This window comes from Bactrocera tryoni, chromosome 3, assembly GCF_016617805.1.
Source record: "Bactrocera tryoni isolate S06 chromosome 3, CSIRO_BtryS06_freeze2, whole genome shotgun sequence".
Classification (NCBI taxonomy): domain Eukaryota; kingdom Metazoa; phylum Arthropoda; class Insecta; order Diptera; family Tephritidae; genus Bactrocera; species Bactrocera tryoni.
The window spans coordinates 26,262,154-26,276,436 of record NC_052501.1 but is presented as its reverse complement, the minus strand read 5'-3'; the positions used below and the strand labels follow the sequence as shown (position 1 = coordinate 26,276,436).

The window sequence follows — 14,283 nt, the reverse complement described above, 5'->3', positions numbered from 1 at the left end:
CGTCGCCAGGACCGACGTGATGCTAGGCACTTGTGCTGTCTGAAAAATACTAAAAACAGGGTCTTAATCTATATAAGGCTTGCTAGTAAAGTGCGTAAGTTTTTTTGCTTTGGATAGATTATGTTAATCTGGTAGGCCAATGAGACACATATAGACCAGGAACCTTGCGATACCAGATAGAGTTCAGTTGCTAGGTCCAAGAGGAGTCAGCCTTTAGGATGCCTGCGCTTGACGCGAATTTTAACAGACTCTGCGTCTTCACTATCGTTACCTCCTACAGTGTATCATACCGTGGAGTCCAAAGATGCTTACAGCGTAGTCTTGCCAATGCGGAACTAGTGCACACGATATACTCCATTGTTTCTCTGGTGCTCTGCTCTAGATATTTTCTGCAGTCTTTTCGATCTCTCAGCCCCATCCTGCGGGCACCAGACAGTGACCAGTTAGTATTTGCATCATGTTTCTACAGTCTTCTGTCAAGTGAAAATAGGAATTTTGTGTACTTCCGCTCTATCATTTTGTACATGATTTAGCAGTTTTGCACCCAGGTAGATCGTTTCTTCGGGTTTTAATTTTCTTTACCATGTTTCTGTCCAGATCGTCATTTAGACAATGCATGGGTTTCCCAATGTAAATCACCTTTTCGGGTTAGCCGTACATCATTCTCGGCAATCGCTTTCACTATTTCATTGCTCTCGTTACCTTTATGGCCTGGCACCCAGTAGAAGTGTAATTGCTTACTTCTGGCAATACTTTCCACTGCCGCCCTGCTTCCCAAGACACTTCTGGCCGATATGTGATATGAAGTTACTGTTTTGATGCCTTGATCTGCCTTGACGTAGATGTTGACTCTGGAATTGCCCGCAGGTGCATTAGATGCCAGCTCCGCGGCTTTCGCAATAACAGGGACCTCATCTTGCAGTGTTCCGGCAACTTAAAAGGCTGCCTTACGCATAACTCTGGACAGTGTATTCCCACACCAACTCCATCGAGTCATCCGTATAGATGTTTAGAGTGTTGCACGTAGCTAACATACCGCCAACCATATTTTTCTATGTTTACTTTGAACCTTCTTTCCCAGTTGAAAAGTGGGATCATGTAGTCGGTGTTTGCCCAACCGTCATTACCTACCGAGCTATGCCCGTAGGTTCTATATGTAAATTATCCTGCTGCCAATAGTCATCCCGCCGGTTTTGCTGATAAGATTTCAGCGAAGAGGTCTATATATAGCAGCTTTAGTACCAGTTCAGTACCCGTCGTTGGAGTTGTTTTTAAAGCCCCCGTTATGCACAGCGCAGCGAGCCTCTGAACCCAGTTCGCTAGACTGCTACAAGGTAGTTGGTTCCCATTTATCGAAGGGAACCTCGTTAGAGGAATTTTGTGCTTTCTTGTGAACAAAAGCAGATCCGTTTTCTACGAATTCAGCTCCAGACCCGCTTGCGATGCACATTTTTACATTGAGAGTGGTGGCCATAATACTGCTAATTGTCTGTAGACACCTATATAGTACGTTGGAAGTTCCATTACCGATTCATTTGGAAAACGCGTTCAAATGTTTATTCAATCTGGGACTAAACTGAAAAAATTCAGGTATATATTTTTTACTGTTCCATCAACTGTAAAAAGTTGGTTAGAACTCAAAAGTTTACTTTAAGTCAAATAATTGTTCCATGTATTGAAAACCCTCATCTGGCCCAGCCCCTTAATGCAGTACGCGGCAGTAGACAAAGCGATTTGCACTATGGAATGTAGTTAAGAATCCAATTTGCATACTATTTTCGATTTGCACTAAGTATTTACCGTAATAACATTTCCTTTTAATTTTGACGCACCCAATTTAGAAATGCTGCAAACTCCTTATGTGACTATAAATTGCAGCAATAAATAGAAATGGCTGGCAAATAATATTTACATACCTATATACACATACATACCTATAGATATTTTAAAGGCATGGAATGCAGTAAACTTCAGACAAATGCATTGTGAATTCAAAAAAAATAAAAATAAGCGTTGACTTCAGCTGCACCGAAGCTATAATACCCCACAGAGACAGGTGCAATTTTTAAACCATAAAAGCCTATAAAACAATATTTGTCTTGATTTTGACCGATAAGCTTGTATGGCGGCTATATTCTATAGTTATTTGAGTTGAATAATAATTTTTTTGGATATTACATTACAAGAATTTTGAGAAGATATCTCGTCAAATGAAAAAGTTTCACATACAAGCACTTGATTCCGATCCAATCCGATTCAGTTCGTATAGCAGTTATATGCTATAGTGGTCCGATACCGACGGCTCCGACGAATAAGCAGTTTCTTGGTAAGAAAACAACGTGTGTGATATTTCAGATCGATATCTCAAAAACTGATATCGCCTATATACAGATGTCGGACAAAGCGACAGACGAAAATGGCCAAATCGACTCAGCTCATCAAGCTGATCTTTTGTATAGTATAGTACATACATATGTATCTATATGTATTTCATTTTATCCCAAACTAATACGGCTATGTGAACTGACGTTTAGCAATACCAAAAGCTCCGTCTGGATCGGAAAGGACCTCTCCGAGTCATTCGATACCCAGCAAGGTTTCAGAAAAGGAGACTTCTACAATCTATGGCTGGAGAAAATAATACGAGCTGCAGAGCTAAATAGAGAAGGTACAAGCTTCTACGCCGATGACATCGATATCATTGACCATAACCAACGGGCCGTGCTTTCTCGAGGTTGGACAAAGAAGCACAGCAAATGGGGCTGGTAGTAAACGAGGGCAAGACGATATATCTTCTGTCATCAAACAAACAATCGTCGCATATGCGACTTGGCCTCGTGTTGATAGCCTTCGAAGTCGTGGTTAATTTCGTATGTCATTGAACCAGCATTAACACCAACAAAAACTCGAAATCGAACGCAGCAGATTAAGAGAGAGCGGCAACGTTGGTTAGGTCATGTCGTGTAGGTCATGTCCAAATGGATGAAAACACTCCAGCTCTGAGAGGATTCGACGCAGTACCTGCTGGGGTAAGTAGAGGAAGATGAAGACTCGCCTCCATTCGAAAGGCCAGGTGAAGAAGGACCTGGCTACACTTGGAATCTCCAATTGGCGCCAAACAGCGAAACGGAAGAAAGACTGGCGCGCTATTGTAAACTCGGAACCTTCGGGCATACGGGCGTTATTTACAGTAACTTAAAATATTCCTCTCGGCTTAATAAAGGAATTAAGTGCGCGATAATGTTTTACAATTTTCTACTCGGCTTAACTCAGCAACAGTGCATCAGTGTTTATCGATGGTATCACTCCAAGACGAATTTCGTGAAGGTTGCACAAAATTAATTGCTGTTCCGGAAATTTTGATGCTGTGCGTAAACTGCAATATATGTGATGTGACACCTGAAGAGGCGGCTGATGAATTCAGTTTTGGAAACAACTCAATCAGAGTGGCAAAAGTGGTTCAACATTTGGTTCAAACGCGTGCTGAAGTGTGTAGGTCTTACTGAAATAATATTTTCAAAAACAATAAAGCGATTTTCGATGGTTAATATTTGTTTTAGTGCTCTTATCCCGAAATACATATATAAGATAATCCTCGTATGTGGAAGTATCTATGAGTACTCAGATCTTAAGCTGTAAAAATGATCAATACAAAGCAATTACTAATAAGTGTCGAGTAAATATTGAAAACTATTTACCTCCATTTAAATTTAATAAAACGTTTGAACTCAAGAGCAGTTAATAGAAATTTAGTGCTATGGAGTCATTGACTCTGTCATTGACTAGTGAGTCATTGACTCTGTCATTGACCAGTGAACGCGAGACAACTATTCATAAGGCAGAGAAATAAAGCTCTGTCAATTGAATTCATTAGGGAATAAGAACAAATTATCGAGTAGGTGCAACCAAGAATTGAGAGAAAGGTTCTGCGGAAGATATATGGTCCTTTGCGCATTGACAACGGCAAATATCCGGTCGATGGAACGATGAGCTGTATGAGATGTAAGACGACAATAACATAGTTCAGCGAATGAAGAGACAACGACTACGCTGGCTAGGTCAAGTCGTCCGAATGGATGAAAACACTGCAGCTCTGAGAGTATTAGATGCAGTCCCCATGGAAGCAGAACAAAGGAAGACCTCCACTCCGATGGAAAGGGCAGAGGAAGAAGGACCTGGCTTCGCTTGGAATCTCCAATTGGTGTCACATTGCGAAAAGAAGAAACAACTATCGCGCTGATCGGAGGAATGTAGAAGAGGTTTTTCTTAAAGAGTTGAGAGCCTGGGACTATGATCTTTGGCATTATGGTCGGTGGATCATGACTATAACTGATTATGTCAATGGGTTTTGTTTAAGCTTGTATGGGCTTTGTACTGACGATGATTTCCTCAGGCTTTTTTCTGATTCTTTAAAGATCTGCAAACAACTTAGTATAGTATAAAGGTTTTGATGATAGTGTCGTCTAACCGACTGCCGCCGGTTTAACTCATTTTCAAATTTTTTTGTTTTTTTGTTAGAAGAGTGTGTACTACTGCATGATCTTTGGGGATGATGGTAGCAAATTGTTGGCGACATAAATGTGCGAAAAATTGTTGCAGAGCATCGGGTCCTCCTTAGATATTAATAATTGTCCAAGATTTCTTTCGCACCGCTCTCATTCCCCGATGTCATGTTTCTGACTGATTGTACAGATCCTTTCATTTGTAGTATAAAATCTTTAAGTAAAAAAATAAATTGACACCTGTATACATATCCCAAATACTTTATTATTTTTCAGTTCGCTACTGTAGGGTTTAAAGCAAAACTTACACACAGATGGCGCTGTTGGACGAGCGCATGCACAAACCATATAACATACAGTACCTATAAAGATATTGTGTGACAAATATGTGAGATGCCTATTTAATAAATTTATATAATGTGATAAATTTTACTGCATTACAATTTTTGAATAGGTGGCAACTCCAAAATTATATTAATAGTTAGATAGGTTTCTAAAATTGCTTTATTTGATACCCATACTTTAGTGTTCCTAAACAGATAATTACATATGTATATATGTATATTGTATTAAAATTTTCGAAGAAGTGGCAACTCCAAAATTATATTAAAAGCTAGCTTTCTAAAATCGTTTTATTTGATACTTACATTTTAGGTGTCCTTAGCGTATAATTATATTATTTTACCCCATTACAATAGGTGGCATCTCCAAAAATATCTAAAAAAGTTTCTTTCGAAAACCATATTGTTTGATACAAATATGATAGTGCTCATATTATTATATGTATAATCTTACTACATTACAGGTTTTGAACAGGTGGCAGCTACAAAAATATTTTTAAAGCCTGTTTTCTAAAATCATATTTTTGGATAACCATATTTTAATATACGCAGGCTACATTTACATAATTTTGCAGCATAACACTTTTTTAGTAGGTGGCAACTCCAAAAATATTTTAAAAGATAGCTTTCTAAAGCTGTATCCTTTGATACCCATATTTTAGTGATTCTTAGCCTGATCAATCAAAATTTGTTTAAACAGTTGGCAGTAATTTGAAAAATATATATTGTATTGTGAAATAAAAAATTGCAAGCGTTGGTAACCCTTCACAGAAATCTTTGCAAGTTATTTCAAGTTTGAATTGAAAATTATAATATTCCTAATACATATTTATTTTATCGAGTATTTACAAAGACAGAGTTAAAAGTAGTAAGGCAGGGTTGCCACCTATTTAAAAAATGTAAATTAATAACAATAAATTTTAGGAAAGTTATAGTGTTAATCCATTCGTAATATTTATTTTTTCGGGTAAAGACTAGCTCAAAGTTAGATGTAGTTGAGAAGGGTTACCACCTGTTTAAAAAATTTAAATCAATAAAAATATAAAATGAATTTAACTCATTAAAAGTAAATATAGGGTTACTGTATTGTCAATATTAGTTAAAAATATTAGAGCAGAGTAGCCACCTGTTTAACAAAAATTTAATTCAATAAAAATAAATGTTAGGAAAGTTGGAATGTTATTTCATTCTTGATATTTATTTTTTCGAGTATAAACAAGCTCAGAGTTAGAAGTAGTTGAAAGGGTTGTCACCTGTTTAAAAAATTTAAATCAATAAAAATAAAAATAAATAGTAGAAATGCAATAAAACAAAATTTATGGAATGCTGACATTACAGTTATTTAAAAATAGTAGAGCAGAGTTGCCACCTGTTTAAATAAATTTAAATCAATAAAAATAAATAATAGGAAAGTGATAATATTAATCCATTCTTAATATTTATTTTTTCGAGTATAAACAAGCTCAGAGTTAGAAGTAGTTGAGAAGGGTTGCCACATCTTTAAAAAAATTTAAATCAATAAAAATAAAAATAAAAATCAATAGTAGAAATGCAATGTAACAAAATTTATGGAATGCTGATATTACGGTGAGTTAAAAATAGTAGAGAAGAGTTGCCACCTGTTTGGCAAAAAATTAAATCAATAAAAATAGATATTAAGAATATTATAATGTCACTGTTAGCTAAAAATAGCTGTAAAAGGTTGCCACCTGTTTCAAAAAAATAATTCGTTTTTTGCTATTTCTTCAGCTCAACAACATTTTGTCACGAAATAGCCAAACATTTGGCAACCCCAAACACTTAACCCGCTTGGGTGGTACAGCGAGCAAGCCAAAAGGCCATATACAGATCGTTTTAGTATTCAACTCTCTTACCGAATCAGCGCCTAAATGAATAAAATAACAAGAATTTTACATTTAAATTACAAAAAGGGCCTTTTATTATTATTTATTATTTGTATTCCATTGAAATATTTCCATACATTTGGATATTGCTTAGATTAATGTATGTATGTATGTATGTTACGGTAATTTATAACGGCAAAAGAATTTGCGCGCTTCATAACTTCATGTATGCTGATATATGTTTGTATGTAGTTACACATAGCTTAAGAAAAGAAAAACAAAAGCAAATATACAAACACTTCAATTACATTTATCACTTATAATTTAATGAATTTTTGCGAAAAATTTTGATACAATTTGATTTATATTAATTCGGCAATCACTTTGCCAATACGTACACACATTTCGTATGATAATCGTTGTGGAAAGGACTACACGTCGTATGAGTAATGCAATACTGGGCTACTTAGTGTTAGGATATATTCTCAATAAATTTTATTTGTATGCATGTATGTATATATGTATTTGTGTGTAATTTTTTATGCTTTTAATGATAAACATTTGATTTTCGCTTCTAATTTTGATTACGAGTTGTTGATTATTTTAATTTTTTTAATGAAATTGTATGTATGTATTTTAGCTTATACATAACTACAATATATGTAAGTATTTTTATAATAATTTGTGCTTCCTTTTGCATTTTGGTATTTGTTTTATTTGTTCTCTACTTTTCTGGCGTCGTTTATTTCATGCATTTTGGCTTCTGGGTGGGTTTACACTATTTACCGTTATTGTTTTTGCTATAGTAAAAATAGTCACTGACAATTTGGCATATTTCACGGCTGTACAAATTAAAGTTTGGAAAGGAAGTGGTTTTCAGAATTTTTATATTTTTATTTTTATTTATTAAAGTAGTTCACTTATGTATAAAAGTGTTAAAGGAAAATCTGGCAACGTTCATTTTGCATGTTTTTTTTGTTTCGAGCAAGCTTATTTAGGTTTCAAATAAATTTGTCTCATCAAAAATATGAAATTGATTTATAGCGCGCTAAAAATGTGTTCAGCAACGTTCGGTAACGTAGACCTTGGCAGTGGCTGGAGCGTTCGATCGTCGTACAGCGACGGAGACTATGATACCAATGGCGACGAGTACGATGCCCAATGCGTTGATTATGTAATGTTCGATTTCCGAGTTGCGAGAGCTTTGAAGGAGAAGCGCATGATACATGAGTTATTAAATTTAAATTAAAGAAATTATTTTTAATTAAAGAAATATATAAATTAAATAATAAAGAGCATGAGACTTAGTAGTAATGACAGTAATTTACTTTATTTCTTAAATGTATAAAGGAGAGCGGAACCTTGTAGATAATAGATGCTTAAGAGGTATTTGATGCATATATGTTAGGGTGAACCTCAAACGTGAATCCAAACTCTATATCAATCCTACTAGGAGAACTGAGCCATGTGTAGAAATTCACACAAGTGAGGACAGTTCTCTGGCCGTCATTCACTAGGGATTGGTCAGAAACGATTCTTTTACGTTTTTTTTACGGCTCAAGCAGTTTAAACCTTAGACCAAGTATCTTTTGGGTAGCCGAAAAACATCCGTTTGAAAGCGTTCCAAAGTGAGAAGGCGAATCATCCTTCCTCAAAGTTGTGCGCTGAGTTTGGGGCCCGCCACGTTAAAAAAACACCCCTAATGAAAAGGATACAACAGCCTAGGAGGAGACACCCTTTTTGATGACGACCACTGCAACGTATTAAGCATTACGATTTAAGAACATGCACCTGAAATGTCCGATCTCTTAATTGGGAAGGTGCCACTGCCCAGATGGTTCACGTTCTCATAAAAGTAAAGGCTGACATTACCGCCGTCGAAGAAATGCGATGGATGGGGCAGGCACTGAGACAAATACGTTTTTACTCGAGTGGCATATACTACAATGGCTCTATAAAGGAGCGCAAATTCGGTGTGGGATTCGTCATGGGAAGGGGACGCCGTCGCCGTGTCCTGGCTTTCAACCCGGTGGATGAACGTCTAGTCACAATCCGCACCAAAGCGAAAGTCTACAACATATCGCTGATTTGCACAGACGATCCAACAGAAGAGAAGGACAATGTGACCAAAGATGTCTTCTATTTGATTCCAAGTAGGAGCTTTTAATTCGAAGGAATATCAACCGTAACAGCTCAATTGGAAAGTCCACGGCCTTACACGCGTGTATAAGTTTGACAGCCGTCGGTTTATTAGTTTGTGAATTATTATGAATTAAATAATTTTGTGTGAAGAAGTTATTTGAAAAAAAATGGAGATACAGGAATATCGTGTTCTTAACTATGCCGTACCAATATGGTCGTCGTCTGGATGAAGTGAAACGCAGACGAGGAAGCTACAGACATGTGAGAACATTGCCCTACGGACTACGACAGGATGCCTTTTGATATCTTGCATCGAACAGCTGCACATAATGAACTTCTTTCTAGTCAATTTCGCAGAAATCATTCCTGCAGTGACCTGCTTGTAGCGGAACCACTTCCTAGGAGCATCAAGAGATCCTTCTTCAACTACGTCGTCGACATAAAACAATACGCCGATCACACTTCGGACACAAAAAAACTTCAGAAATGTACTGACCTCCATTCACAGTGGAGTCATTAACACCGTCACCCACTCCCTTTCAGTGAATGGTGTACTTGGAGTCAACCCAACACCCATTGCAGATAAAGAGCTCGAGTTGCCGCGAGAATCGAGAGTGATCCCAGCGCAGTTCGTTCTGGGTACCGTAGAAGGTTAAACTCCTACTTATCCAGAATCAAACTCGACATACCTCTTTGCATACCCAGCTAACCCTATACATTTGACTCACCTCTCTCTAAGTAACGGCCCCGCCAAAACAGCACATTTCCTGAGTCTACCGTTGGATGTCCTAGATGGCATATTATTATTATCTAATCCTTACCATCCTAAGGGGAACTAAGTAATCCGTTACAACAACAAGAACAAAAATCCGTTTCAAAGCTTGGGGATGCGCATGTATTAAATTTTTATTGACTACCTTGAAAAAGAAAGGACCATCTACAGCGACTATTACAGAGCGTTATTGGACTGTTTGAAGGACAAAATCGCTGAAATTCCAAATTTGAAGAAAATTAAGTGTCAGAAGTCAATGAAACCAATGGCAAATATCCATGAATTGGGCTTTAAATTGCATACGGATCCATATCTCAAAAGAAATCTGTTTTCATATCTCAAAAGAATGCTTGATGGGAAGAAATTTTCGTCGAGTGAAGAGATGATGATTGGAACTAAGGGAAATTTTGAAGCAAAGGACAAATCGTATTACAAAAATGACATCGAAAAGTTGAAGGGTCGCTATAATCACCCTTAAAGGTGAATTGAACAAAAAATGTGTTATACTCTCTACTTTACTACGGACTCTTCAATTGACCTGTTACATTGAAAATACTCAAGTGTGCCCGCAGAATGGACGCTTAAAGCTGAGTCGAGCGCATTTTTCTCATTTACCCAACACTCGAATTTACAGTCGGCTCAACTTTAAGTGGCACCCTAAGCCCTCATTATAATTAAGAAGTTTCGGAATAAATAATTTACACCCGAAATTATATACTAATTTATGTAAGTATGTATGCCGTCACAACGCTGGAAATTACATAAGAGTTCATAAGAATTGTGTTGACAACTACTTGATTTGATCAGATTTCGACATTCGCATATAATTCCGTTACTTAAATGTAGTAAAAGATAATCAAAGCTTACCTCAAAACGGCATTGCCCGCATTCTGGCGCTCATATTCCACCAACCCAGTGATGCAAGTGGCAATTGCCAACATAAAATTCACCAAGCCGAAGCTGGCGTGTATCGGAACCATAATGCTGCGGCACTTGTAGGTGCGATTCTCACAGCACAGCAACACCAAGAAACTGCAAGAGACCAAATAAATAAAATAAAGCATAGATAAAGCCAAGCTGAAGCAACACACAGATGTGCAATAGAAAAATATACGAAATTTACAACAACAGAAAATATAAACTAAGCAACAGTTGATGAATAATTACATGGGAGTGTTGTGACAACTGTAGGAGTGCACATATATATTCTACTTGCAACAAACAGCGCATGCGCACATATGTTCATACCTGAAGAAGCCAACAACGAACTGCAAAACAAACATTCCCATGGTGACGAAGCCCAACCACGAATGCATACTGTAGAAATTCACTTTAGGCGGCTCCGACAAATTGTGCGAATCGAAGACGGACAGAAATCCCAAAGCCACACACGGTATGGCGCAGGCGTGAAAGAACATATGAATCAGCTTAACATAGATGTGTTTCAGGCAGCGGCATAGGCGGTACAGCAAAATCGCTGTAGCGATACAGAGAATGAAAAAAAAAATATTAAAAAAATGATGAAAATTAATTCAACAAAACTACAAACAGAAACAATACACATTTTCCACTTACAAAATCCCGACAGCGTTATGAAGCCCGCCACCATTAGGGTGGGATGCAAGTTGAACTGCAATGCTGGATTGTCGGACCAAGCGAAGCCATCGCGATAGAATAGTATCCAGAAGAGCGTGAGTATCAACACACCCACCAACAATATGGTGGAGAGTATAACGATGAGCAAATACTCGAACCACGAGCCACAGTTCCAGTCATTCTCCGAGTCCTCCTCGTAGCGCCTGAAATGCATAAATTCTCGTATTATTTGCCATTAAATCAAGTCTCTAATAGTATTGTTGGCATTTGCATGTTGTTGTCTTTTTTTATATTTGTATATGAAAGTTATTAATTTATTTTTGTTTTTAGGCAACAACCGTCTGCCAGTTAGATACAACCGTCTGTAATTGGCTTCCGCCTCGGGTCGCCGCTTTATTTGGCGATTCAACTCTTTCATAAACTCCTCATTAACCGTCATCGTCATCGAATTCTGTTCTTTAACCTTTTTCCGCTTCAATCTCATAGAGCAATTATATCAAATGTCTGCAAAGCGAGAAAATGTCAATAGTTTTTTTGTTCAACCCCAAAACGAAAACGATTTCGTTGCCTGCTGAAATTTGCTTATTTTATATTTTTATTTATTTTTTAGTATTATTTGTTGTTATTTTTTTAAGAGCTGCTTAACTCCATTTGAATTTTGTTAAAAGGCGAACGCTTATGTAAACATTTGCAATGCATTTCTTGAAATTTTTTTTTTTAAATTTACGTGGGCAGTTTGATGTCAATGATTTTCGTTTTTTTTACGTTTTTCTTAAAATTTTTTTTTTTTTGCGAAACAGGTTTCTCTCAAATATCTTATGTTTCAAGTCGTAGTGTGTTCTCTATTCTGAAATATATTTTTGCTTCTTAAGATTTTATTGGATCAGTGTGGCTATAGTCTATCTGCAATAGAATAGATTTTCATAATGCGCTAAATTTTGGAAAAGACCCGTGAAAGGAAGATCGACACAATCCCCCTCTTCGTCGATTCTAAAGCCGCCTTCGACAGCACGAAAAGAAACTACCACTATGCAGCTTTGCCTGAACTTGGTGTGCCTGCAAAGCTAATACGACTGTGTAAGCTGACGTAGAATAACAGCAAAAGCTCCGTCAGGAACGGGATGATGAGTCGGCTTTAGGAGTGTTCGAGAGGAAGATGGGTGGAAGATATATGGTTCTTTGCGCATTGGCAACGGCGAATATCGTAGGCGATGGAACGATGAGCTATACGAGATATACGGCGAAATTGATATAGTTCAGGGAATCAAGTGATAGCGGCTGCGCTGGTTGGGTCAAGTTGTCCGGATGGAAGAGTACACTCCAACTTTGAAGGATTCAGTACCCGCCGGTGGAAGCAGAGGAAGAGAAAAACTTCGGTTCCGTTGGAGAGATCAGGTTGAGAAGAACTTGGCTGCAATTAAGTTATAACAGCGTAAGTAGTGTCTACGCCAGTAAAGTAGAAGAAGAATTGATATTCTTGTATTTCTCATAATAAACATTTAATTCAGTGAGGAGTTCTGGAAGTACTTTAAATCTCTCACTACAACGGTTGTGATCCTCGATCTCGGAAAGAGAATATTTTCACAAGCAAGAAAAAATGTATAGGGCTATCGGTTAGGCGATTCGGTTACGTTCGGTTAAGAAATCGATTCTAACAGGGATCTCATTTTGACAGCTTAGAACGCTGGTCTGTCGGCTCCTTAAAACTCCTATATAATATATAGTAAGACTCTTACAAATCGACACATCGCTTTGAGCCAAGCACAAATATTTTGGGACGGCTAATACCAGTTGTGGATATGCCTTTTGCTACGCCGAATAGGCTACCGAGATGTTTTCAGTCTTGTAAAGTTTGGAATGGTAAAGAAAGGGCCAGATTTTTTCTACCTTACCCACCTCAACAAAACTTTGAAAACAAGTGTCCAAGAAGTTTCTAGACTTACTGCATGAATGCCTATTGGACATTGCAAAGCACCATATTTTATACTTATATCTCGGAAATTGTATTACGAATTGTAGTGAGATGAGTTATTAAAATTTCTATGGGATTTGAGAATATAATCTTTGGATATCATTTTGAGAAATACTATCGAGGGAAAGTCCTAAGTCGGAAATAGATCTCGCTTACATCATACATAGTTTGAGACGACTATGTTTAACTTCTCCTGGGTCTCTGGTGTATTTTTAAATAACTTTCATGACCTAGGTCTTAGGAATAAGATGATTTAGGCCAAAACTGTCGAAACAAAGCTTTTTCCGGATCGGGGTTTTTATAAACTCATTTCGGTTCGATCATCCTTTTTTAGCGCATAAGCTATGTGTCAATGTCAGGAAAATTATAAAAAATATTTTTCTTTATATACGAAATTCCGAATTTATTAATAAATTTTTTCATCAAATATTGTCTTTACCCTGTAAACTGTAATAAATTTTTTCACTCAAAAAATGTTAAGACAAAAATGTCATTGATACATCAAACTGACCTCATGGTTGCCATAATAGGGTTATTTAAATAGGTAAAATCATATTCCCAAATTAAATGGAGTTAAAACGGCTTTAATGCAAGTTGAACAGATGTTTCCGATTATCTTTAAAGCAGCTTAAGCTGATCGAGGCGGAATGAAAACGATAAGCTTTCTAGCGGCAAGGGTAGATTAAAGCAAACGGTAGAGCAGAATGATATAACGGAACTTTAAGTAGTCTCATGAATGCTTTCAAATGCTTAGTTTCTTGGTAAGTACATATATTATATAACATATGTACATATGTAACTAGAAAAGTAAATAACCTTTTTTCGAATAAAAGGAGACAATTATTTATAGCACCTAATTTCAATCCAATTAGTAAGACAATATAATAGAAAATCTAAATAGGTTCCGTATTATCAGGCATGAAAGGCTGTTGTAGAAAAACTAAGAAGGTTACAGGCAACCTTAATATAAGAAGCCACATTTTCTGGAAGCACATAATGCTTAAACTTATATATCAGTACTTTGTTAAGGATCGCAGAACAGTCAATGGTTGTTGATATTATAAAAGTGTACCTCTACTGTATCGGGAAAGCCATACTACTGTTGGCCAAAAAT

The 14,283-nt window shown here is 36.9% G+C and overlaps 1 protein-coding gene across 8 annotated transcripts in view; it reads right to left on the bottom strand.

Moving 5' to 3' along the window:
• Nucleotides 1-7,557: 7,557 nt before the first annotated feature.
• The window catches only part of LOC120770873 (cytochrome b reductase 1), a 90,035-nt gene continuing 83,309 nt past the window's right edge, over nt 7,558-14,283 (bottom strand). For 5 of the 8 annotated variants that reach the window (XM_040098501.1, XM_040098500.1, XM_040098502.1 and 2 more), the window contains 4 exons: nt 11,177-11,400; nt 10,850-11,078; nt 10,469-10,633; nt 7,558-7,889 (listed from right to left, as the gene is read on the bottom strand). In XM_040098501.1, coding sequence (XP_039954435.1) covers nt 7,748-7,889; nt 10,469-10,633; nt 10,850-11,078; nt 11,177-11,400 — 760 coding nt within the window. In that variant the 3' untranslated portion in view covers nt 7,558-7,747. Of the gene's footprint in view, nt 7,890-10,468; nt 10,634-10,849; nt 11,079-11,176; nt 11,401-11,556; nt 11,702-14,283 lie in introns of all 8 variants that reach the window. The other 3 variants (XM_040098504.1, XM_040098505.1, XM_040098503.1) reach the window with 1 other exon arrangement.